The 26,171-nt window shown below is 38.2% G+C and overlaps 1 protein-coding gene across 6 annotated transcripts in view; it reads right to left on the reverse strand.

Moving 5' to 3' along the window:
* LOC108124132 (43 kDa receptor-associated protein of the synapse) overlaps positions 1 to 26,171 on the reverse strand; it is a 443,392-nt gene that overhangs the window by 315,478 nt on the left and 101,743 nt on the right. For 4 of the 6 annotated variants that reach the window (XM_043213549.2, XM_070282396.1, XM_043213551.2 and 1 more), the window contains exons 2-5: positions 18,439 to 18,512; positions 18,292 to 18,374; positions 18,063 to 18,235; positions 17,823 to 18,007 (exon numbers count right to left, since the gene is read on the reverse strand). In XM_043213549.2, coding sequence (XP_043069484.1) covers positions 17,823 to 18,007; positions 18,063 to 18,235; positions 18,292 to 18,374; positions 18,439 to 18,476 — 479 coding nt within the window. In that variant the 5' untranslated portion in view covers positions 18,477 to 18,512. Of the gene's footprint in view, positions 1 to 17,822; positions 18,008 to 18,062; positions 18,236 to 18,291; positions 18,375 to 18,438; positions 18,513 to 18,670; positions 18,752 to 25,392; positions 25,586 to 26,171 lie in introns of those variants that run through there. The other 2 variants (XM_070282394.1, XM_070282395.1) reach the window with 2 other exon arrangements.

The following is a 26,171-nucleotide window of genomic DNA, read 5'->3' on the forward strand; positions in this document are numbered from 1 at the left end:
TTTTATTGTTATATAGATTTGATCGAACGTAAGAAATCAAGAGAAAATAAAAACTAATGAAAAACTGGAATCATACGATGCAGATAAAATTATAAAAAAGTAGAAAAAGATACAAAACGTAGACCAAAAGTTGTTAATCCGTTTAGGAAGACAGGAAAATAAAACAGAAATATGATATACATTTGGAAGAGACTAATAGGGGTCCCAAAATATAAAAATTCCCAACTAAATTATACCCGGTACTCATCTCTTTCTCCCACAATTTAACTAACCTATAAAGTTTAACTTTTAACGGTATGGATTACCAGTGACAAATTTTTGTTGCATCGTTTTGCGTTTGGGCAAAACAACAACTGTAGACCCCGTACTATAACACTAAATAGACTAAAAAGTCTATAACTCCTCTTAAAAGTATCCGATTTGGCTGATGTAGGTGTTTTTACTGTTTTTACATGTAGGTGTAGATAATCCATTGGAACAGTTTATCATCAAAACATTAACGAACTGGCGCTTTAATGGAGGCGTGGCAAAATGTTGTCACAAACTTAATCTGCGTTCATATCCAGTGGCGGATTTAACAGGTGGGCAAAGGCGCGCTTGTGCACTAGGCCCCCCCGACGAAAGGCTTTCAGGGCCCCTCTTGCTGAAAGTTACACCTTCGATTTTTATACCCTTGCAGAGGGTATTATAATTTTGTCCAAAAGTGTGCAACGCAGTGAAGGAGACATCTCCGACCCTATAAAGTATATATATTCTTGATCAGGATCACCTCCTGAGTTGATATGAGCATGTCCGTCTGTCCGTCTGTCTGTTTCTACGCGAACTAGTCTCTCAGTTTTAAAGCTATCGACTTGAAACTTTGCACACACCCTTCTTTCTTTTGCACGCAGTATATAAGTCGGAACGGCCCGGATCGGCCGACTATATCCTATAGCTGCCATAAAACTGATTGATCGGAAATGGTATAACTTTCGTGTTTTTAGAGTTAGAGAGTTCAAATTTTACATGAGAGCTATTTTTGGCAAAATAATACGACATGCCAAATTTCGTAAGGATCAGCCGACTATACCCTATAGCTGCCATAGAACTGAACGATCGGAAATGACCCAACTTTCGTGTTTTTGACCCAACTTTCCCATAAGGAGCGGCCAACTATATCCGATGTTTGCGATATATATCCGGTTTTAACTGCAAGGGTATATAAACTTCGGCTCCGCCCGAAGTTAGCTTTCCTTTCTTGTTTTTTTATTTTTTTGTTGAAAAAATGTTTCGGGGAGTCTCTTGTGGACAGCACAAGTTCAATTTTCATTCAGAGGCCCCCTGTTATCAGAATAATTGCAATGCTTGATAACTATCGTTAATTGAATATAAAATCAAATAACTTTTGGGTGCATGGGGTGTATGGGGTGACAAGGGGGCCCAGAAAAAATTTTACCCACTGGGCCTTTTTCCTTAAATCCGCCACTGCTCATATCATACGATCCTAAGTTCCCAATCTGCTAACTGATCTATCTATCTCTTATACTATAGTCTTTGAGAGCCGTTCAAAACTTTAGCCCTTTTGTATGGAAAAAATCCTTATTTCTGTCTTGCATATAAAGGGTTTTTCAATAGGTGTGCTTCAACTTTTTTCCGATAGGGACGGCGAACGACGACATGTTTTTTCTTGTTCTCTTGACATATGAAACTTCATTAGTATACATTAAATCATGGAACGCTACACACCTGAACAGCGATTGCGAATTGTGCCAATTTTTTATCAAAATAATCGTTATCTTACTGCTACTTTAAGAGCATTACGGGCATTTGGGCTCACTTTTGGATGAGGCTCACTTTTGTCAAAATGGATTTGTCAACAAGCAAAATATGCGTTACTGGGCAGGAAGCAACCCATACGTTGTTCGTGAGGCACCGTTGCATCCCGAAAAAATTACTGTTTGGTGCGGATTACATGCCGGCGGCATCAATTGGCCCTTTTTTCGTCGACGATAACGATCGCCACGTTACTGTGAATGGAAATCGCTACCGCGATATGATAAACTATTTTTTTTTGCCGCAATTGGATGAAATGGACGTGGACGACATTTATTTTCAACAGTACAGGGCCACATGCCACACAACACACGCTACAATCGCAAAATTGAAAACTAAGTTCGATAAGCGTGTTATTTCGCGAAATGGACCGGTCGAGTGGCCGCCGCTCTCGTGTGATTTGACACCTCGTGTGAGTTAGTTGAAAAGTAAAAACGTTTGAGTTTTATTCAAAAAAAAAAGTTCAAGCGCCCCTATTGAAAAACCCTTTATTATGAGGCGGCCGATGTTAGCACGTTGTCCTTTAGGAGGACTATGGACAGAGGGGTGACAGAGATTTAGCCCCAAATGCACTATCCACATAATTTACAAATGCCTGCTGTTTAAATTGAATACAAATTTGCACAATATGTATATTGGCGCTGTATGAAAAAAAAGATTTCTCCACATTTCTGTTTAAATATTTTCTGAAAATACTTTGCTATAAGCCTTATGGAGCCCGAAATCTTTCCAAAAAATGCAAGGCCAAAGTGGAAATCGGTTTGTGGAACCGAAGAAATTGGAAATCGATTCGTGCGTTATGGAGTTGTAGCGTGAGGAAGAAAACCCGACCTCTAGATTTTACTTACTGTTTGTCTGAATTACAATAAGCTATACTACTATACTACTATAGTATAGTAAATATATAGTACTATAATATAGTATAGTATTAATAAACTATACTACTATGTTCTTAATATAGGTAATTTTTTGTCTAAGTTGGCTTAGATGAGTTGAATCCTCGGGGCCTTTAATCGTGATTTAAGTATTGTTTCCTTTCAAAATCTTTTTGAAGATTCGATTTTGACGGATACCAGATCGCGGCCTTTTTATACCCTTGCAGAGGGTATTATAATTTTGATCAGGGCATCATCTCCTACAGACTTCAGGTCCGTCTGTCTGTTTCTATTTAAAGTAGTCTCTTAGTTTTAAAGATATCGACTTGAAACTTTTCACACACCCTTTTTTCCTTTGCCTGCAGTATATAAGTCGGAACGACCAGGATCCGCCGACTGTATCCTATAGCTGGCATATAACTGATTCATCGGAAATGGTATAACTTCGGTGTTTTTACAGTTCGAGAACATTTTACATGAGAGCTATGTTTAGCAAAATAATACGACATGCCAAATTTCATAAGGATCAGCCGACTATATCCTATAACTGCCAGTAAAATGGCAGTTATTATGGAACGATCGGAAATGACCCAACTTTGGTCAATTAACCCGTCCTACTAAATTTCATAACAATCGGCCGTCTATATCTTATAGCTGTCATATATCTGAAAGATCGGAAATGGTATTTGGTAGAAATACCAACTTTGGTATTTTTGAAGATAGAAGTTTGGGTTTTTTTTCGATTTTTTATTGTAATTAATTGGTTTTATAGGGTAAATATCAATCAAGGGTATATCAACTTCGGCTCCGCCCGAAGGTATTATTATTATTATAAAGGAATTACCAGCAATTATAAAGTGAGGGTAATTTTTGGTTTGTATTACAATAGCTTCAAAGGCTTTCTGCTTCTGCTTCTACGAAGTTAGCTTTCCTTTCTTGTTTTGTTTTAACAAACTAAAATAATTGTACTCTACCGACTCCGACATTTTCTTATTTTAATTCCCGATAAAATAAAAAAATTAAAATTAATATTTTAATATAATAATTTAATTTATTTAATTATCGAGAATGCGTTTTGCTATTTTCATTAGTTGGTTTGCCAATTACAAACTGATTTTATCAATTCAATATTCTTACACCTATAGCTTTGATCGACGACAACTAAGCTGTGAGCGGACTTTGGTTTAATAATTTTGATTGTTTACAATTTTATGCTGACATTCAGGTTTCCACGATGGGCACTGGTTTGTGAATAGGGAAAAGGGTTCAATGTTTATGTCTACTATCATCGTCTACTTATGTCTTCAATAAAAACTTATTGATAGGTATGACCGGGTATACCTGTTGTACAGTGGTTTTGTTGTTAATTGATAAGACAGGGTTGTCGGGTCAAGCAGCAGCCGCTGTTGTAGTGTAAAATTTATTTATTAGGCCGACTTCTTTTCGGCCACTTGACTTCAACGAACCTTTCTTTAGAGAGTTTTAGCTCCACAATGTCTAGTCGGGCCGCACTCTCGATTACATTCTCTACATGCACTATAAACTAGTCCATCAATGTTTGATCATCAAGCTTAATCTGCATGCAGAGTAAAAATTCTTCTTATGTTTATATAAATTTATTCGTTTTTACTTTGGAGCGGTTTGTCATTAAAAAATCTCAATGACCGAATTGGTGACTCCAACGTGATCTAGTTAATATAATTAACTATATTTTACTAAAACTAAAACAAAACCAAACTAGACCCGGAAAACAAATAAATTTTGAGCGATACAGGAGCACCCAATCCAGGGCGGAGTGCCTTTTTTTAAATACAACGCAACGCAACTCTAGGATTTAAGAGGGTTCCTTGACCCTCCAGCCAGTGTCCAATGTGTACGATGCTGAGCTTCCCGCTCGACATGGCTAGGTTGTTGCTTTGAACGATGACTTCTTTGGATGTTTCGGAGGTCAGAAGCGAGCTGCGATAGACTGTTTTCGAGCTCGTAGCGACGATGCATGCCGAAATCGATACCTCTGCTCCAATTGCTGCCCGAGTGGGCACCATTGCCAACGGAGCCTCCTACATGCAGATGGACCCAGAGTTCAGTCAAAGGTAGGTGCGGTCAGGCAGATACTGCGAAGACGGACCAAAGATCGCAAACCCTCCCAATGCGGCGCAAGGAAGCTGCAGCCCAGACTGATCCGTGGCGACGGCTTAGCGAGGACACCGCCGCTCCACCACCAAGAGGCGCGCCACTGGCCTCGGCGAAGGCCCTGAAAATCAATTTGTCTCTCTGCTGCAGTAACGGCTCCCGCTTGCACTTCAGCTCACATGCAATTAGGGTACAGTTATATCAAAGTTCCAAGGTTAAAATAAGTTCAATCGATATACCCTATCGCAACACTAGATAGCTGTGCTCTCTACTTGGAATTTAATTTCAATTAAATCAGGGGGTGGCAAAGATTACCTTATATTGACATTTTAGCGTAAATTGCATCATGGCTCCGAAGCAACGTCAGCACAGTTTAAGTGTAAATGATGTCAATGATGGCATCGATTGTGCTAATTCATTACTCTCGCGTCTTGAAAGTGTTAAGGGTTGTATAGACCGCATGGAAAAGTTTATGCAACCAAAAGTTTTCTCCATTCGAGGCAGCGAATTAGAGTGCAGATTAGACATTTTAAACAATTGCATAAATCGTGAATTTAACATTCAAGAGGAAATTGAGTCTATTAATCCGGTTTTGTCCTCGCGAGCTGAGCTTGAGGATAAGTATTTAGCCACAAAACCTCTTTATATGTCGGCTAATGTACAAAATCAAATACCACCATTACTTAACTCGACCCGAGGTAAAAATTTACCTCGAATGAATTTACTTAAGTTTTTCGGATGCTACTCAGAGTATAAAAACTTTATTGGTTTATTCACCAGTCGATAGATAGCGATCGAACTCTAAGCGACGTCGAAAAATTTAATCACCTGTTGTCATGTTTGGAGAAAGAAGCGTAAGGGGCCGTGAAAGCATTCCAAATAACTGAGACCAATTACCCAAAGGCACTGGCCGCCTTGAATCGGGTGTATGACAATCAGTGTTTAATTTTTTTTTTATTTTAATTCACGCCTTTTCGACATTCCCTGAATGCAGGGTCCGTCCGCCTTGTCACTGCATCACATGATAGATACTTTCACAGCTATCTACGAATCCTTGCTTTCACTAGGCAGTGACAAGGTTATAGCAAATGCATTGCATATACACATTGTCATGACAAAAGTGGACGCAAAAACTAAATCTAGATGGGAAGAAAGTTTTAACTTTCAAAACATCCCCCTTTGGCAGGACTGCCAAGATACACTTCATAAGCGCTACCAACATTTAGCAACAGATGAAGCTACGTCAAGCACGCAAAAGTCTAATAAGCTGGGGCGGCCAAATTTTTTAAAGACCTTTAGTAAAACTTCCTTGTCCGTTGCCAATACCAATCATGTCAATCCTTTAAGTGCCGCGTGTGTTCGAAACCACATCATTCACTGCTTCAAAGATACATAGCTTCCAATCAAGACCTGATTGTGACACAACCTTTGAAAGCCTCTTCTGTCCACCACTCATTGACAACCGACTCAAATTAGAGTGTATTAGATACAGCCCTTGTTAACATTACAGGTAGCAATGGTCAAATACATATTGCTCGTGAGCTTTTAGATTCCGGGTCACAGATAAACTTTATACTATACACTCCCAAACACAGGCATTTCAATTAGAAGCTGAACTTATTGTTCTGAAGTCAATATCATCGTCCCAACCAGAGAGGGCAGTTCAAGTGTTAGACTGGAACCTCCCTGACAACATAAAGTTAGCCGATCCACTGTTCCACAAACCTCAGAGAATTGACATATTGCTTGGAGCTGACGCATTTTTCAAGTTGTTAAAGTAAGGGAAATTTAAGCAAGAAACACATGGTCCAGTCCTACTAAACTCCGTTTTTGAATAGATCGTATCAGGTCGGTGCAAGTCATCAAACAAAAAATTCAGACAGGCTACCTCTATGTTAAGCGCGGTTCAAGATCATTGCATTGTGGACATGTTGTTCCGAAAATTCGGGGATATAGAAAGTCTCCCGAGCATTGCACAGAATAAACTTTACAATCCGGAGCAAATTATGTGCGAAGGAGCATTGATGGAGAGTATGGTTCGGTTACCCTCCGGAAATTGCAAAAAGGCGGTTCTTATCACTAGAAAGGAGGAAAGGAGGATCCAATTACCCAGAAATAAATTCCACGTACGTTGCCTTTATGAAGGAGTACATTTCCTTAGGCCACATGACGTTGGTCAATGACGAAATTCCGACTGAGTCTCATTTCTTCATTCCTTATCAATGTGTGCTCAGACCGCAAAGTTCAAGCACTAAACTTAGAGTGGTTTTCGATGCATCGAGTAAGACAAGCTCTCAAGTGTCATTGAACGAAGTGCTGATGATCGGACCAACTATATAGCCGTGTCTATACGCTACATTAGAAAGGTTTCATCTTTGCAAATACGATATTACAGCAGATATCGTCAAAATGTACAGACAAGTGGAAATAACTGAATCCCATCGTAATTTTCAACTGATAGTATGGAGGCAGTATAAGGATGAAAAATTACAAGTCTATCGCAAAAACTCACCAAATTAACATTAGTGAAGAGTTAGAGATTCGGAATATAGCAACTAGCCACCTTACAACACAACTCCGGTCATCTTGAACTTGTAAAAGATCTCACCGCTAATACATTCATTATGTGCTTATCTAGATTTATCGGACGACGCGGACCCATCAAGAAATTGCATTGCTATGACAGCATTTGGAGTACCTCGTCGATTTGAATTTATCTTTATCCCTCCCAGAGCCCCACATTTTGGAGGGCTTTGGGTGGCGGCCGTTAAATCGTCTAAACACTTGTTTCTCCGAGCTGTGGGTAACGCGTTACTAAAGGAAGACGAGCTCCAGACGGTGATTGTAGAAGTTGAAGCAGTGCTGAATTCGCGACCGATTATCGCTGTCGGCTCAAACCCAAACGATGGTGAAGCTATAACCCCTGGGCACCTCCGATGCATTGGCCTGCGGTAAATTGGGAACTTCTTTATTACATAACGTGCAGACGGACACTTTCACGGGTGTCGGTGCCGCTTTGATGCCAAACTCCGCTATCGTTTAATCTGCCTCCCGACAATACACTCTGGCTTTCGCTTTTCTTCTTTCTGCTTTGCTTGTCACTCTGATCCGTGCGAGAGACACCTCGAGCCAGCCCGTCCCTGCAAGCATTTATTTATTTTAGGGGACGACGGGCTCTAGATGCTAATCTCCAGGCGTGGCCGGATACCAGTTTTTACTAGCTCCTTTGTCCTCTTGCTTTTTTGAGCAGTTTGATATCCATTACACGTGGTCACGTTGGTCTCTTTCCCCAATAAAATCCTACTGAACGGCTAAGCTTTTCTCTTGCTGTGACTTCTGAGGGAACGTGGTCCATTTCCTAATTTTGGAAGCCCAGAAGCTAAGAAGCCCAGACGATGAAAGGGTGCTCGAGAAATAATTCGAACATAACACCTTAAGATGTGTTGTTCATATGTCGAACTACAATGGCCTTCTGTTAGTCCTTCTATTAGGAATTTTAAAATTTAAGCGTGTTAGTCAATGCTGGCTATCTAAATCACCATTGATGAGGTTATTTAGAAAATCTCATCCCAGCATTTTCTTACGATTAATTAAGGGTGGTTATTTTATTAGTAAGGGTCTGGTAAGAGGGAAATTCTTAGAGGAAGAGAAATAAGAAATTCTTTTGTTCGGAATTTATGTGGATTTGATGTAATTCAAATTGGGGACTCCAGCCACATGAACCGTACTCCAGTATAGGACGGACCAAAGAAATGAATAATGTTTTGGTTATATAGGGGTCATTAAATTCTTTTGACCACATTTTAATAAAACCAAGGACACCTTTAGCCTTATTTACCATTGTGGAAATATGGTCACCAAATTAAAATCTTAAGTCTAATAGGACACCATGATCATTAACCTGAGTTAAGTTTTTTAAAGCATTTTCATAACGAAAATTCGTAGCCTGGAGAGGAAAAGAACGATGCGCATGCCTTTTGACTCATTTATTGGGCAGAAGCGGATTTGTATTAAAGACAAACTGTATGGGCGTTATTTTTATTTTCCATTTATCGCTCCATCTTCAGCGAGCCCAGATTTCTCTCTGTAATCTCCGCAAAGCTTTACTTGTCTTTCTCTCCCCTTTGAAAAGTAGTTGTTTAAGAAGAGTCGTAAAGCAAGAAAGGCAAGGAGTGAAGGAGAAGGTCAGGGTGTAAACTACGAGGGATAGTTAGCGAGCTGACCCATTCAGAATTAATTGTCAGAATTAAGTGTAATTTATCAGAATTAGCAAGTAAGTAAATAAATGAAGTTCCGACTAGCCATTGTCGCGTTCTCACTTCGGAAGACCATACATACATAAGTGTGAGAGCATACGCAAAATGAGCCAGCCAAAGTCAGAGAGCACTTCCAGTGCAGAATGCGAAACAATGGCAAATGGTGGCAACGCCGACAGCTTATTTTTGCTCCAGAAAGATCTTCATAATCAGCTCAACCAACTCCAACCAACTCAAGATGGACAGCACTTCTCGGAAAACAAAGCCCTATTTCCAACTGCGCCTTTCCAAACTCGCCTTTCGCGCCTTTCTTTCTTATTTAGCCAGCAATTCAACAAGAATCATCAAAAGTTTGTAAGCGCTGGCTACTGCCGGTGCGGCAGTCCAACATCCAAAGTTGCCAGTAGCTAACTTTTCTGGAAAGTTTACAGATTCAGCGTTTCCATTTTCTCAATTTTCTTTTTTTGGGAAACTCCAGTGACATTTCGAGTTTCCTCGCCTTGGAAACCTTCCTCAACAATCGCCTCGTCAGCATGAACATCATTGAGAACCGGAAATGTTTCCAGCCCACGCAAAAATCTGTGATTAACAAATCGTTAATTTATCCACGCCAAAATCCCAAGCAAAAGGGTTCCGGCTTCTACAAGGGAAGCACGTTCCACACAACGACTGGAACCAGCGGTCCCATCTCTTACATAAACTATAAGGGGTCACACATTTTGCGGCGATGTCCTTATTTCTTGTCCAAGGATTGCTCTTCCTGCAAACGAATTTTTGACCATACAAACCCATGTCTAAATTGCCTCAGCGTCAATCATCCCTTGTCACAGTGTGGCAGCAACAAGAATGGTTTTCAATGCGGACATCGCCACTATACCCTGCTTCATTTTCTCACGACGTATACAAGCTCATCACCGATTACTCACAACGCAGCAACGGAGAGCTCCGGTTCTGCTCAACCTTCCGATGTCACTACATTGCTTATGGCCACTGCCTCGCAGCCAACTCGATCCATTTTACTGGCCACAGCTCTAGTACAACTACATAATAATAACACCGGACAAACAACAGTTATTCGAGCCTTGATCGATCATGGCTCTGAGGGCACGTTAGTCACAGAACGTGCCACTCAGTTACTGGAAGTCACAGCACAGATCACCGGGATCGGTGATAGCCCAAAGAACACCAGTAAATAAAGTACAGAGTTTTCCATAAGCTCATGTACGGACCCTCAATTTCACCATCTGATGTGACCAGCGAATGTCCTCAACTCGATAACCTTTTGTTTACCAAGAAGCAATGTACCAGGCCAGGCCGCATCGACGCTTTATTTGCCGGATTTACGAAAAGGAGCTTCAAATCAACCGATTGCTCAACTCATTCAATTAGTTTGGATCGTATTTGGCCATAGCAATGAAACAAAGAAAAATGTAGTAACCATTCGATGCCATCAGAATAATCTGAGTGCACTGGTAAAGGATTTTTCTTTGATCTCGATCAAATCTGCTCTGAGAGAACCTTTACCAAACAATGGTGAGAAGATCATTTGCAGCGTACCAGGACCAGGGCTTCCGTTAAAAAATGAATTTCACTGGGGACAAGTCATCGGAAAGTATCAACAAATTGCACTAAATAGATACTACCTCTTAGAACGTCGGCCAAACAGAAATGACACCCTCAAACAACAATAAAACTCCACCATCAGGGAATATTTTGTCCGCAAAAGCTCGAAATACCATGATTACTCCAAGAGGTCAAAAGTATTTTTTAGCATGTACTCTCGCACACCACGGCGTGGTAAAGGAAGACAGCACATATTGTGCATCGCCCTACTGCTACAAAATGATTTAGGAGGAGTCATCATTAAATAGAGGCTACATCCTTACGTGTTTGCAGAAGATAACCAACGAATATATCGTTGTATCGACATGCACCAGGATGGTGCTCTATTTAAACGCATTCTATGGACCATACGCAGCCATACGCGTGTTCCGTCAACTCGCTCACGACGAGCAACATCGGTACCCATTAGCAAATCCAGTTTTATTAAATGAAGTATATGTTGACGACTTTCAAGTTGGTCACAATACTATTCATGGAGCATTGGAAATACGAGATCAACTTATTGCTACACAAAAATAGGGAGGAATGGAACTCAGAAAATGTGCATCAAATCATCCACAGATCTTATTCGGAATTCCTGACCAGAACATGGAAAAAAAAATGTAGAAGTAAATTTCCAGGAGACTATTAAATCTCTATTGGAGTCCACACGAGGATTTCTATAGCTTCAATGTTCGATTAGACATTCCGACCTCCTTAACGAAACGTTCCTTTTTTCAGTAGTCGCTCGCCTTTACGATCCCTAAGGCTTTATAGTATTCTAAGGGACAACTGGCAGTGGCGACCCAAGACATCCGACAACACGGAACCTGAGTTATAATAAGAGTTATATTTCAATTTATGTCATAAAAATCAACAAATAATTTTTATTTTTTAATTTTTATTTTAAAAATTATAATAACTACGGTCCCTGCTTCAATCCTTATAGCCCGATATGAACAATTCCGACATCAATTACCAAACATTGAGAAATGGAAAATACCTACAGTCGCATCAACTACACGCCTTTTGTGACGGCTCCTCGCAAGCCTGTACATACTTTCCTCCGAATACAATATCAATCCGGGAGCGTAAGCACTGACAGGACGGAGTCGAGTCATTCCCACTTAGCCACTAACAATTCCTCGAGTCGAACTCTCTGTTGGAGTGTTGGCTGCCCAATTGATTAAATGGGAACTAACGCAGTTTTCATCCACCGGAATTCCCATGTCCGTTAACTTCTGGATTGATGCATCCATCGAACTATCGAAAATCCGACACGTTGGAAGACTTTCGTCTCAACCGAATTGGCAAGATTTTGGAACTAAGTACAACAGCCCAATGGCAATATATACCTTCAGGAGAAAACCAAAGGTATCTACAAACTTACGCCACCTGCGTACTGACTACCTGACTACCTGCGTTCCTGACTTCCTCATGTAGGCGCGAATCAAGTAGCAGAATTACAAGAATCTTTCATCATAGGAGGACACGGTCAACGGCTCCTGAGACAATTCTGGCATCGATGGAGCGCGGACTGGCTCTGACATATACAAGCACGTCCGAAATGGTGCCAAGAACGAACCAATCTGCAAATTAATGATTTAGTTGTGATTAAGGATGACCGGCTCCCCCCAAACGAATAGAAGATGGGTCAAATAACCGAGTTACATCCTAAAGAAGATCGCTACCAAGTCTTTGATCAGTCGCAGACGACCCAAGGGAGTGTTCCGAAAGGTAGGATGGCCCGCGCATGGCCAGCGAAAAGGCGATGGTTAGGAGAACCTAAGGCAACGCAGCACGAGGAGTAGCAGCAATAATCCATTCACAATTATAAATCTAAAAAACATTTTTACTTTACAAATTACGAACACACCGGTCGTTATTACAGGCGACAGGAGATTGGAAATCAGCAGGGGGCCCACTCTAACAATAAAATAGGAAACAGTCTAATTAAATTCGTTAAAGTATCTTAACATACAATTTTAAACAATAAGTCACCAACCAATTTTTCATCCTGTAACTTCTGAAAATGTATTATCTATGTATTATAAAACATAACATGTTTTAAAAGTGAGTCTGTAAGTGAATGGAATATTTAAAACGATCTATGTGACCTTGTTCCGAAACGAGACTAGAGAGTTGGGTAAATGTTGGCAAATACGTTTTCATTTTGTGCCTGAGTTCATTAAGCCAAACTCGGTCGAAAGCCTGAGATGCGTCGAGAAAAATAGCGCTACAGTATTTTCGCTTTTCGAAGGCTGAGCTTATTTTGGAAGTTAATCTGTTCACCGCAAATTGGGGTACCCGGATAATATTGCACGCTTCTAGAAATGGTACAAAATGGATTATTGATCTATACGATGTCGGAATTTTGTGGCCTTTTTCAGGCTTCGGTATCATTATGATGATGGACTTCTTCCACTTTTTTTTGGAAATAGCCAAGATTAATAATCCCATTAAATAGTTTACAAACGACGTCTATAGCGCATTTTGAAAGTTCGATCCACACCTTTGGCGTCAGAAGGTCACAGCAAGATTTATCATAAACGCAGTGCGCACAAAAAACCACACGACCGTTTGCTTAAGAAGAAAGGAGAAAAAGGCTTTTTCAATAATAAAGAATGCCCGACCTCACAGACATCAGAGGTAAAAAAAAGTCCCCTCTTAGTCCTCGAGAATGGAGTAATGCTAGCGGCAAGTCGGTGGCAAATCAAATAATGCGACTTATTTTTTTAAATTTTTATACTTAACTTTATATTGGCCGCAAAACGCAAAAGAACGCTATTCCACACTGCTTTCTAATTTTTGATTTCAATTCTAGCTTTACGCCGATTGCCAGATCGCCAAAACCAGCAACACCTATTTCCCTGCTATGGTCCTACTACGCAATAGGGCTGCGACGTAGGCTGCCTATCCTCCCGCTCCCGGGATGCCAACTACGCCAACTAAGTTAGTTACTAACTTCAAAGTTAACTCAACTAACTTAAAAACTTAAGCCCACCAAAGAGAGTACCATGTATTTGGTTCAGCCCTTAAATCACTTATCTTATGCTTGCGTGAAAATTGCAGATATAGATTCGGGAAAATATGAAAATATGAGTTTCACTTAGCGAAGTTTCTAATAATGCCATTTATTCAATAAAAAAAAGTTTTGACATGAGAGCCCACACTTTAAAAGTTTTCACGGAGAAAAATGTTTTAAATAATTAAAAAGAGAAACAAGTTTTTTTTTTTATAAAAAATATGGATGGGAACGCGTAGTGTTTGATTTAAAAGGAGGAGGGGAGGAAAAGATACATGTTTCCTTTAGTGTTAACAAAATTAAACAACGGCTTTTGATCATGAGTACACTGAATCCAGGAGTGGCCAATAGAACATTCCGCCGTATGCATGGTGTAGTTAGACCGAGCTACCTTGAGTATCTACCGAGTATCTTGATTAACCAGTATTTTAAGACTCTAATTTCAATGTTTTCTTATTTAAATTTTATACCAAAAGGCACTTGTAAAAACGGACGGATATTTCCATGGCATGCTGGAGTCAAATAATAAACTTAAGGTCGATAGAAATAATGAAACCTCAAGAGTAGAATGATTTGGATCCTCAAGGTTAGAAAAGGGAACCGTTCTGGAAAGAGCAATTCCATCTTAATCTGTTAGCTACAGATAAATAAATAAATATTTATTTATTTACTAAATAAATTGAATAATTGAGGAATCCTTGATTATGTCCTTTAAGAACATTCGATACATCATTTGAAAGGTACTGCGCCACAGATCATAAATATGTAAGAGGTTTTTTAATAGTCCACTCGGTTCAGAAGTTATTCGCATTCAATTTTATTTTCAATTTTTATAATAAAAATTGAATCGTAACACTTATATTTAATTTTTTTAATAAAAATTGAATCATAATTTTTATTTTTATTTTTTCTATAAAAATTGAAAAATAATTCTTATTCTTAATTATTATTCTAAAAATTGAAAATAAGAGTTATATATCAATTTTAGCAATAGAAATCGAAATAAAAGTTTATTGCGTTTCTGGATTCACCGTTAAAAAATGTGTTCTTTTCCCACTCCCCACGAGAGCTTTTTTTGGGTTCAATTTTGTTGAACTCATAAGTCTTATTTGCAGTCCTGCACTAAACTAATGAAATTTTTTTTACTTTTATGGTTTCAGTTGACCTGTTTGACCAGGGGAACTATCACCGCAAGGCTCTAAAAAAAAAAGCCCTCTAAGGGAAACAGCCACCCCTTAAAAACTATTTAATATAGTTTTTGAGATGAGAGCTATTTTTGGCAAAACAATACGAAGTGCCAAATTTCATAAGGATCGGCCGACTATATCCTAAAGCTGCCATATAACTGAACGATCGGAAATGGTTTTTGGTAGAAATACGAACTTTGGTATTTTTGAAGATAGAAGTTTGTGATTTTTTTTTAGATTTTATATAATAATAAATTGGGTTATATTATCATATTCTCATAAGGATCGGCCAACGGCTTTAACTGCAAGGGTATATCAACTTCGGCTCCACCCGAAGTTAGCTTTCCTTTCTTGTTTAGATTTTTTATTGTTATTAATTTGTTTTATTATGATGTAATCATAAGGATCGGCCAACTATATCCGATGTTTCCGATATATGTATATCCGGTTTTAACTGTAAGGGTATATCAACTTAGGCTCCGCCCGAAGTTAGCTTAGCTTTCTTGTTATAAGTAAAATATATAAAATAAAATATACAACATGATAATGAATATTTCTGAAAAAAAACAATGACTTGCTTTAACTTTTGAAATATTTTATTATCAGCGTCTAAAAAACAGGCAAATATGTATGTATGGTACATTCGCAGTCCCTGTCTGTAACAAAACACAAGTCCAACAGCCGACCTATTGAAATTTTTACATGGTTAATCTTAATCGGACATAAGATTAAAATCATAAGAAACAAAAAGGAAAGCTAACTTCGGGCGGAGCCGAAGTTCATATACCTTTGCAGCTAAAACCGGATATATATCGCAAACATCGAATATAGTTGGCCGATCCTTATGATTACATCATAATAAAATCAATTAATTAAAATAAAAAATCTAAAAAAAGTCCCAAGCTTCTATCTTCAAAAATACGTAAGTTGATATTTCGACCAAATACCATTTCCGATCGTTCAGTTGTATGGCAGCTATAGGATATAGTCGGCTGATCCTAATGAAATTTGGTAGGTTGGATCAACTGACCAAAAATAGAATCTGTACCAAATTCCAGCTATCTTCAAAAACACGAAAGTTGGGTCATTTCCAATATATGGCAGATATAGGATATAGTCGGCCGATCCTTACGAAATTTTGTATGTCGTATTACAATTACAAAAATAGCGCTCATGTAAAATTTGAACTCTCTAAACACCGAAGTTATACCATTTCCGATCAATCAGTTATATGGCAGCTATAGGATATAGTCGGCCGATTCCGGTCGTTCCGACTTATATACTGCGTGCAAAGGAAAGAAGGGTGTGTGAAAAGTTTCAAGACGATAGCTTTAAAACTGAGAGACTAGTTTGCGTAAAAACAGACAGACAGACAGGCGGACAGACAGACGGACATGCTCATATCAACTCAGGAGGTGATCCTGATCAAGAATATCAGGATCAGGAATATCGGAGATGTCTCCTTCACTGCGTTTCACACTTTTGACCAAAATTATAATACCCTCTGCAAGGGTATAATCCTCCCCTTCACAGAGGTTGTCACGTCTAAGAATGAAGATGTGAATATAGCGTTAGACTCTCAAATTATATTTGACTTATAATAATTACACAGCCACACAAAAAAAAATATTTTTTCGGGTCTGGAGGTCAGACCGTGTTTACTATATGTTTTCGGGGTCGCTGAATCCGAATCCGAGGTCCAAAAAACCCCAGCACGTCAGGGTTCTGACATAACCTCAAAAAACCTCATACAAAATTATATTCGTGTCCGTGGGTCAGACCATGTTTATTATATGTTTTCAGGGTCGCTGAATACGAATCCAAGGTCTAAAAAACTCCAGAATGTCAGCGTTACGACATAACCTCAAAAACTTGATAAAATTTTTATTTCCCGAGTTCTGGCCTCAGATCATGTTTACCATATGTTTTTGGAGTCACTGAATCCGAATCGGAAAATAAAAATTTTATCATTTTTAGTTTTTGAAGTCGGATTCGGATTCAGCGAACCCGAAAACATATAGTAAACATAGTCTGACCTCCAGACCCGAAAAAATATTTTTTTTGTGGCTGTGTTATTGAACTTTTTGGTTTATTTATATAGAATAAATCTTTGAAAATTTTTTCTGTCGCGCTATAATTATATTCCTAAACATAAACTCACACTGAGTCTTATTCTTACGACGTAACCCGTTACATCCGTACTGACTGGAGTAAGTTTGTACAGTAAACAATTGCACTTGAAGCACCATTCTTTGGTTTAAAGCAGAGGTCGGCACGGCCCTATCCCGAGGGCATAGGAAATTTCTCTGCCCGAGCTCTGCCCCACACACACAGTATAAATGTGTCAAACGTCATTCTCACAGCCTACTTTCTGCTATTCGTTACTAACACTAATGCGTTTAAACTATATCAATGTATTGCGGTGCCGACCACTGGCTTAAAGTTATTAAGCGAATCACAAGAAGCTTAATTCCAAGCAACCTGCTAACAGTTTATTAAGTACCCCTACTTCCCATGTGGTACAAGTTGATCAATTTTCGATGCTAAATATTTTACTGACGCTTACTTGCCTACCAACTGGTGTTGTTTCAGTATCAAGGGACTGGGCAGACTAATATTGATCATGGATCTTCTGAGCTTACGCTGAGAGTGGTTGATTCCTGTAAGCTCATATTAGTCTTTCGCCTTATGCAGGATTCCACTGTTGATGATGTCACGAGTCACCTGTTACGCCATGTAAAGGAAGCTAAATCATCTTTAATTCATCTAAATGAATTATAGCTCGGAATCAAAAAAAATTCTGCTTGTACCCTCTCGTTAAGATTTTTAACATTTCTTTTTTTTGCCTAATAGAGTTTATAAACAATTCTCGTATCACTTGACAGCTGAAATGTAAGCTTTATTTTCACGTTATATATGCTTTAATACAAACCCTAGTTGCTGATGACCATATTCAATAGCTTCCCGAAATTTTCCCCAATCCATATGAGCCTGATAAAGGTACCCAAGAAGCTGGAAGCAATCCTCCCTTTGGCAGTCCCCTTTCAAAGCGCTGTGCCAGGTTCGGACAGCTGCTGTTTGGTGGTTTTGTTCATATAACTGTCGGCCTCGTTCAATCTGAGAAAAAAAAAACCGTACATTCATGATAAAAAATAAAAAGTAAACCAATTACCTTTCGTTTAGCTATATATTGTTTAAGACTTCGTTGACATGCCGAAAAACAACTTGTAACTGAACCCGAACCCAATAATCCGTAACGATTCCATATATGCCTAGAACCAGTTGCATCTCGAGAAGATCCGGGTCCTGCCACGCGAGAAAAGCTTCCATTAAATTGACACGCACCTAAGTACAAGATAAAATATAATAATGTTACTATACTACATTTTAAAGATTCAAACCGGTTGAATGTTCTAAAAGGTATCGCGAACCATCAGGGGATGCAAGTAAATGTGTTGCAGACAAATTATGACTAGTTGGAATGCTAAAATGAAAAATTCATTTGTTAAGAAACACATTATTAAACAAGTCGTAATATATTTCACTACCTCAAAAAATCCTTGGACGCAACACTCTCCCATGACATGGTCAGGTTGAAAAATATTTAGTTATTGCGATGGAGCTGAAAACAAAATCTATGTTAAAGAATAACACTGTAGAATATATGTACGATCTCTTGAGTATCGTCCAAATGAAGGTTTGTTGTACAAATTTCCAAATATTTCCAATTAGATGTAAAAAACGCTCTTAAACCACTAAAGTAGCCAATGCATTACTCACTTTCAATATGCTGCAAAAGGTTTGAATGACAACGGCTTTAAGGGAGGACATCTGAGTAACAGGCGAAAAAAAGCGGACTTTCTGGAATTTATTTTGGCCAAATGAAAAAGCCAATCGAAAATTTATAAATGAGGCTTAATTATATTATATTTAAAGTACAAAATAAATTTTTTTTTATAAATCGAAAACAAAATGGCGGCTCTGCAGCCTTTATTCGTAGGCCCTATTTTTTTAAATAGGCCGGACACCTAACGTCCTTAATTTTTGATTTAGAACAAAAAATCAAGTTTGGTTAGTTTCTGTACATCAACGGCTATCGACACACGATTTTTTCGATATATTGATTTTTTGCAAAATGGTGAGTGATTGAACAAAATTTTCAATTTTCACGAACAAAAAACGTCACAAAATTGTTGATAAAAAAAAAGTAAGCAATATAAAAAAAAATCCCACGTGTGTCGATAGACATAGGTATTCTGAATACTACTGTCATTTTAAATCGATAGGTTAAGAGTTGTTCGAGTTATGTGTTCGGCCAACTCAAAAAAAGCGGTTTCGAGTAAAACGCGTCTAAAGTTTTAAGTACTGTGGGACCTGTGAGGCATCGCCGCAGAATGGAAAATTTCGACACTTAGACTATATCTTTTGATATGTTATTTTTAAGACCCTAAGGAATTTTTTAAGCGAAAAAAAATTTCGATTTTTTTTAAAACTCTACTCAGATGTCCCCCCTCTAGTCTTTAAGTTTTTCTAAAGCCCTGGCAATCGCTTATCCCATTGAACAATAGAAAACAATTTCAAAAATTTAGCTTAAGTTGTGCGTAAACTGCATATATCCATGCAGTTAAAATCATATACCATATAGTACACATGTATATCGCAAATATCGGAACGCTAGAAGGATTGCACTGACTTGTTTTAGAAAAAGCGTTATAACTTCAACAATTCTCATAATTTTGTAATAAAATTGGTCTCGTTTTATTCAGGATTAATGAGACAATATTGACATGTGTCAATAATGACACCATTTCTTGGTGTCAAAGTCCGACAAATTCAAAAATGTCAGTTTCTTGTGTAAAAATTGTATCCTTTTTGTTTTAATTAATTAAAGATATATATTTTTTTTTCAAAAGCTACAACATATAACTATTAAAAAACGTGGAAATTTTAAAATCCGCTTAAACTTACGCGTTAAGGAATTTTTCAGAGCATAAAAGTCCCGAAAAAACGTTTTTTCTGAAAAATCAAGATTTTGAGGGTGTTAGAAATATTTTAAACACGGTTTTGTACTAGAGGTCTGCATGAATAACTAAAAAACTACATCCAAATTCACAACCTTGAAAATGAATTGAGTGAGATAGAATGCTGATACGAAAATTAATGAATGATCATTATATGATCATAATTAATCATTCGGGGGTTGAAAACCGAATTAAATGAGTTAACGTTACAGTTCGCATTCGAATTGTTTCGAATGCATTCTAGAATGTACCATACAACTATGCATATTTGAATGTTTTTTAGACGCTGATAATAAAATAATTCAAAAGTGAAAGCAAGTCATTGTTTTTTCAAAAATATTCATTATTATTTTGTATATTTCATTTTACAAATTTCACTTATAAAAATTTAAAAATATTTTCAATATTTATTAATTTATTTATTTATTATTATTAACAATGAACTGTTATTTCTATATTATTATAACTAAGAGTAAGGATAAATTAAGTTAAAAGATATTCCATAATTTTGGATTTAATTACAACTAGGGATAGTTCAGGGGACATTAAATGGGATAACGAGTTATAATTTTTACAAATAACGCGGAATGGATCGTGTTCCGCAAAATTAGATCTATAAATTGGTAACCAAAGGGGTCGGAATGATCTAGTTACTCTATTAGGCACAGAAAAGAATAATTTATCAAGAAGTACTTGTGAGTCAACCTGTCCAAGAATAAGCAGATGAAGCAGCATAACCCCAGCACAAGTACGGCGCTCTTTTAAAGGAGGTAGGTTTAGTAATTTTAACCGGCAATTATACGACGGGAGGGAAGTGGCAGTATCCCAGTTTAAGCCTTTTAACGCAAATAGCAGAAACTGCTTTTGGACTGATTCAATCCTCCTTTGGTGAACAAAGTATTGCGGACTCCAAACGCTAGAACAGTATTCTAAGATAGGACGAACCAACGATACGTATAGAGTTTTAGTTGTGAAAGGATCATCAAATTCTTTAGACCAACGTTTGATAAAAGCTAGCACGCCTCTGGCTTTATTCACTGTTAGTGATATGTGGTCGTTGAAGGACAACTTATTGTCAAAAATTACTCCAAGATCGTTAATTAGGAAAACACGATCTAAGACGTTATTCCCAAGAGAGTACGAAACGATGTGAGGCACACTGCGATTGAACGTCATAACCTTACACTTAGAGCAGTTAAGCAATAGGAGATTGTTTGAGCACCACAAGAAGACTTCGTTAAGGTCTAGTTGCAAGTGTCTATGAAGGAAATGGTCTGAGAAAGAAAGACATAACTTGACATCATCAGCATACATAAATGTAGTAGCATAGTTTACAACACTAGGTAAATCGTTGACAAAAAGAACAAACAGAAGAGGTCCTAAGTGACTACCTTGTGGGACACCAGATGAAACATTTATAATCTGTGATGAACTGTTTTTAAACAAAACACGCTGCGTGCGGTTCGATAGATAAGAGGTCAACCACTGTACTATATGAGGAGAAAACCCCAAAAGACACAGCTTATGAAGGAGGAGATGGTGGTTAACAGAGTCAAACGCTTTACTAAAGTCAGTGTACACCACATCAGTTTGCATGCGGCTCAGAAAACCTCTGTGGATAAACGAAGTGAATTCAAGAAGGTTAGTTGTGGTAGAGCGATGCTTGACAAAACCATGCTGTGAAGTGGAAATAATACTTTTACAAAAATGTTGCAGTTGGAAAGTAACCAGTTTCTCAAGCAGTTTGGGAATCGCAGATAGCTTAGCAATCCCCCGGTAGTTCTCAATAAGTGCTTTAGAGCCTTTCTTATGAAGCGGAATAATAAAAGATTCATTCCATCTCTTGGGGAGACATGCCAGCTCCAAGGATAAGTTGAATAAGATAGTGAGAGGATAGCAAAGGATATCAGAACAGTACCTTAGAACACAGCTAGGAACATTGTCAGGACCAGCAGAGAATGATATATCTATTGTTGAAAGAGCTTCGAACAGATCCTGAATTCGAAATTTTGTAAAGTAAATGTTGTTTATATGTGGTAATTTATAAGGATAAGTAGAATTGTGGTTATATGAATCGGACGAATAGGTGGTTTGAAAAAATGACGCAAAGAGATTAGCAATACCTTGCTCAGAAGAATGTGAAATATTTTTATATGATAGGGAAGGAGGAAAAAGATTTGATTTACGTTTCATATTGACAAAAGAGTAGAAGGAGCTTGGATCATTTCGAAAGTTTACCTTACAATTCATGATATACTGCTTATAGAGTAGATCGTTGAGAATAATAAACTGGTTGCGAACATAAAGAAAGTTTGACTGGTGGCACATCGATCCTGACTTAAGAAACTTTTTGTAAGCTCTGGATTTCCTGTTCTTAAGACGAGAAAGGTGTTTATTATACCAAGGTGGTTTTGTAGACAATGATACAGGGACTTCCGGAACAAATTTGTTCAAGGCATTATGAATTATTTCGTAAAACGAATCCGTAGCTGCTTCAATTGTGTTTATAGATGAAAGAAAATTCCAATCGATTTCAGCTAAATGATTCCGAAGGGCAATAAAATCAGTCTTTCTGAAGCATTTGAAACGAGGTTTAGCATTAAAGCAAGCATCATTGTGAGGCACATCAATTAACACCGATGCTAATAATGTAGGGTGGTGAATGTCTTCAGGAAGCGATAGCGGCGGGGACCGAATGACTGTCACAGAGGATGACACATTAGAAAAAATAAGGTCGAGAAATCTGCCATGAGTGTTATGAATTGGATTAATTTGGAGCAGGGCAAGATCGGTTAAGCCATCGATAAAGTCGTTATGACAACTGGAAAGCAAGGAATTGTCTACCTCAGACGGGATCCAGGAAATGATGGGAAGGTTGAAATCTCCCATGATTAGGATTAAATCACGGTCCTTGGCCAACGAAGAGATAGACCTAATGGCATCAAGATGGTGAAAGTACACAATATCTTCAGCCATGGGAGGAATGTAGGAACAGGTCAGAAAAATATGAGACGAGCCAGTTAAAATTTTCACCGCAATGAACTCAATTCCGAACTCGTTCGTGAAAGGAATAATTTCAGAAGGGTACTTATTAGTAACAGCAATGAGGACACCACCTGCAAAAGTTGGACGATCCAATCGAAACACTATGAATTTGGAAACAAGAATTTCATAATCAGAGACAGAGGAGTTAAGCCAAGTTTCAGTAAGCACGATAGCATCAAAATCAAAAGAAGCACTCTTTGTAAAAAACTGGCTCAGCTTACCCAGAATACTTCTAACGTTTTGATAGCAGCAGGAAAATACTATGTTATTCAGTTTTTTGAAGCAGTTTCTGCAGGGATAGGATTCTGAGCGTCTTTTGCTAGGAATTCATGAACGATACTGTGCTCAGGCCAGGCTACAGGATCAAGTGCTTTTTCAAGGTAGGAATCAGGTAGAACTATTTTGAAAGAAGATATAGAACGCTTATGCTTAAAGTTAAACTTAAAAATAGCTATTTCATTAGGAGCTACCTTAAGATGGTTTAACAGGTGACTCTTGACATCATCAACAGTAGCATCCGGCATAAGCCGAGAGACAAAAATGGCCTTACGAGGAGCAACCGCCCTCAACGTAAGTCCAGAAGATCTAACTTCAGGCGCCACACCAACCAGAGGCCTTGGAGACATCACAGCTAGAGCAGAGGGTAGGTTGTCCAACGATGGGGGTTGTCCAACGATGTCCAACGATGGAGGCTCCAAGATGAGAGGTGGCTCGAGATTTGTACTTGGTACGCTGATCGCTTCTTGCAAGGGATGAATATTAGAGTGCCCTGAAGGAAGGCTCATCAAGTCCCTTGGTACTGGAACAGCATAAGTAGGTAGACTAGTAGGCGACGGTAAAATGTTTGGTGTTGAAAATTCATCGACTTGTACAGCATGGGATGTAGGGGTATTCAATAATTTAGCAGTCAGCAGGTTGTTGTTCGGAATTTTTCGTCTGGGGGATTCACTTAACAACTTTAGCCCAAGGAATTGAGTTTCAAGAGCGAGGAATTGCTCATTAAGGGCCGAGAATTGCTTGCGGACATCTAGGAAACCATTTCTCGTCTGTTTCATAAAAGTCCGCATCTCTGACTCAATTTCTCTACAAGCGATGCAAGACCATGTCAGGCCAATTTTCTTGTTGATAAGGTCACTTATCCGTCCATTGTGTCCTCCTCCAGCACATTTAATATGTGAGCAGTTATTGCAGAGCCAACAAGACAGGTATGAGTCACCCGTGATGGTTCCACCAAATTCACATTTTTTTGCTGTGCAAGTAAGACTCATTTTTGGCTTCTTTTTGACGGAATGCAGACCACTGTAATAGCGTGTAAAGAATTTAGGCTCTCTGAAGCACTCTGTAGCCGAGAGTGGACGATCAGATTCAGATCGGATGTAAGAGATGACGTTACAAAAGAGATGTGCAACGAAGGTTCGGCGTCGTGAAGAACAACAAACTCCACAGTAACTATGAATGTAACGGGTTACGTCCGGAGAGTACAGCTCGGAGAGACTTATGTTGGAGAATATAGTTAAAGCGCAACAGAGATAACTTTAACCGATTAAATGTATAAATTGGAAATAAATAGTTCAATGAACTTAATAAGTCGAATTTATTTTTAGGGATTAATTGTTATATTTCAACTTGTCGCAGAAGGAGAAAGCTTGAGTTCAAGATCGAAAATAATTGCAAACTGGCAAGAGCGATCGAAGAAACACGTCCGGGTACGGCAAGTGAATATACAGAACTGTCGCACTGTGTTATTATTATTATTATTATTATTATTATTAACAGCTAAACGAAAATTACAAATTCGCACTTAGTTTGATAATTAAAGCTATAGCAACTGAGGCCTTAAGCTTATTTGAGTTAAGATTTAAAGTGATTGTTTGCAAGATTTTGTTCTAATTCAAATGCTTAAGTAGTAATATCATTATATAAATGTAGGTATTAAGTAGAAGTTAGGGGAAGTTATGCTATTAAATTAGGTGGTACAGGTTCGTAGCTTTTAGGAAGTCTATTGTTTTATTTAAGTTTCTGTAGGAAGTTATTTTCTCTATTGTATTATCAAGGTGGTTGATTCTTTCATTATCATAGAGAGGGCACTCAATAAAAATGTGTAAGGGGTGCAAATAGTAAGGGGTATGTTGCAATTGGGGCAGAGGGTTGGTGGGGATTTGTTAAGGATGTAGTTGTGGGTTAAGTTGGTGTGTCCAAGTCTGATTCTGCTGAATTTTTTGAATTCTGCCCGTGAAGTGTTTTTTACTATCTCAGGGGTAGCTTTTTCGTGGCAGTTTAATTTGTAGTAAGGAGATGCTTTTGTAAGTGTGGTGCAGTCCAGAGTTTGTAAGTTTTTAATGATGTATTTACTTATATCTGATGGGTTGTAATTGCATTCAGTGACAAGAGGGAAGTTGTGGGAGTTTTTAGCTGTTGTGTCTGCAAGGTCATTACCTTTTATACCGCAGTGACCGGGTATCCAAAGTAAAGTTAGTTTGTCCGTTTTGTATTTGCCTACTATGTTTCGTATTTCGCTTGTGTAATAGTTTTGGTTGTTAGTGTTATTAATTGCTTTTAAGGAGGAGAGGGAGTCGGTGCATATAACGTATTTTCCTCTATTTTGTTTGGCGTATATACATGCGGCAAGGATTGCTGCAATTTCCGCTGTGAAAATGGAAGAGAATTCAGGGAGTAGTTTGTACAGAATTATTTCATTATCTGTGGTGACGCTATATGAAACGCCTTTAGGTGATTTTGAGCCGTCGGTATAGAGAAATGTACGGTTTTTCATTTGATTAACGATTTCTTTAAAATTTTGTTGATAGGCGATCGGGGTTGTTTTTGTTTTGTTGGATGAATTTAAGGAGGTGTTAGTGATTGTTTGGCTGCCCAGCCAGTGTGGTGTTTTTTCTTTCTTGGTAGTTATGGGGGCCATTGTTATGTTTAGTTGGTTGCAGAGTTTAATAGTGTTATAGAGGGAGGAGGGGATTTTTGGAATCTTCTTGGTTTTAGTTAGGTTTTTATAAATTTTTTCGATAGGTGAGTGCTTGGAATTTAAAATTATTTTGAAGTTTTTTTGGGTGGCGTGTAATGTTCTAAATTCCAAGGGTCTTATGTCCGTTTCAAGTAATAAATTGTTTATTGGTGTTGTACGAAAAGCGGAGAAGGTATGACGGATAGCTGTGTGGTATAAAGTTTTAATTTTGTTTAGGAAGGACTTGGGGGCATTGCCA

Source organism: Drosophila bipectinata, chromosome 4 (assembly GCF_030179905.1).
Source record: "Drosophila bipectinata strain 14024-0381.07 chromosome 4, DbipHiC1v2, whole genome shotgun sequence".
Classification (NCBI taxonomy): Eukaryota; Metazoa; Arthropoda; class Insecta; order Diptera; family Drosophilidae; genus Drosophila; species Drosophila bipectinata.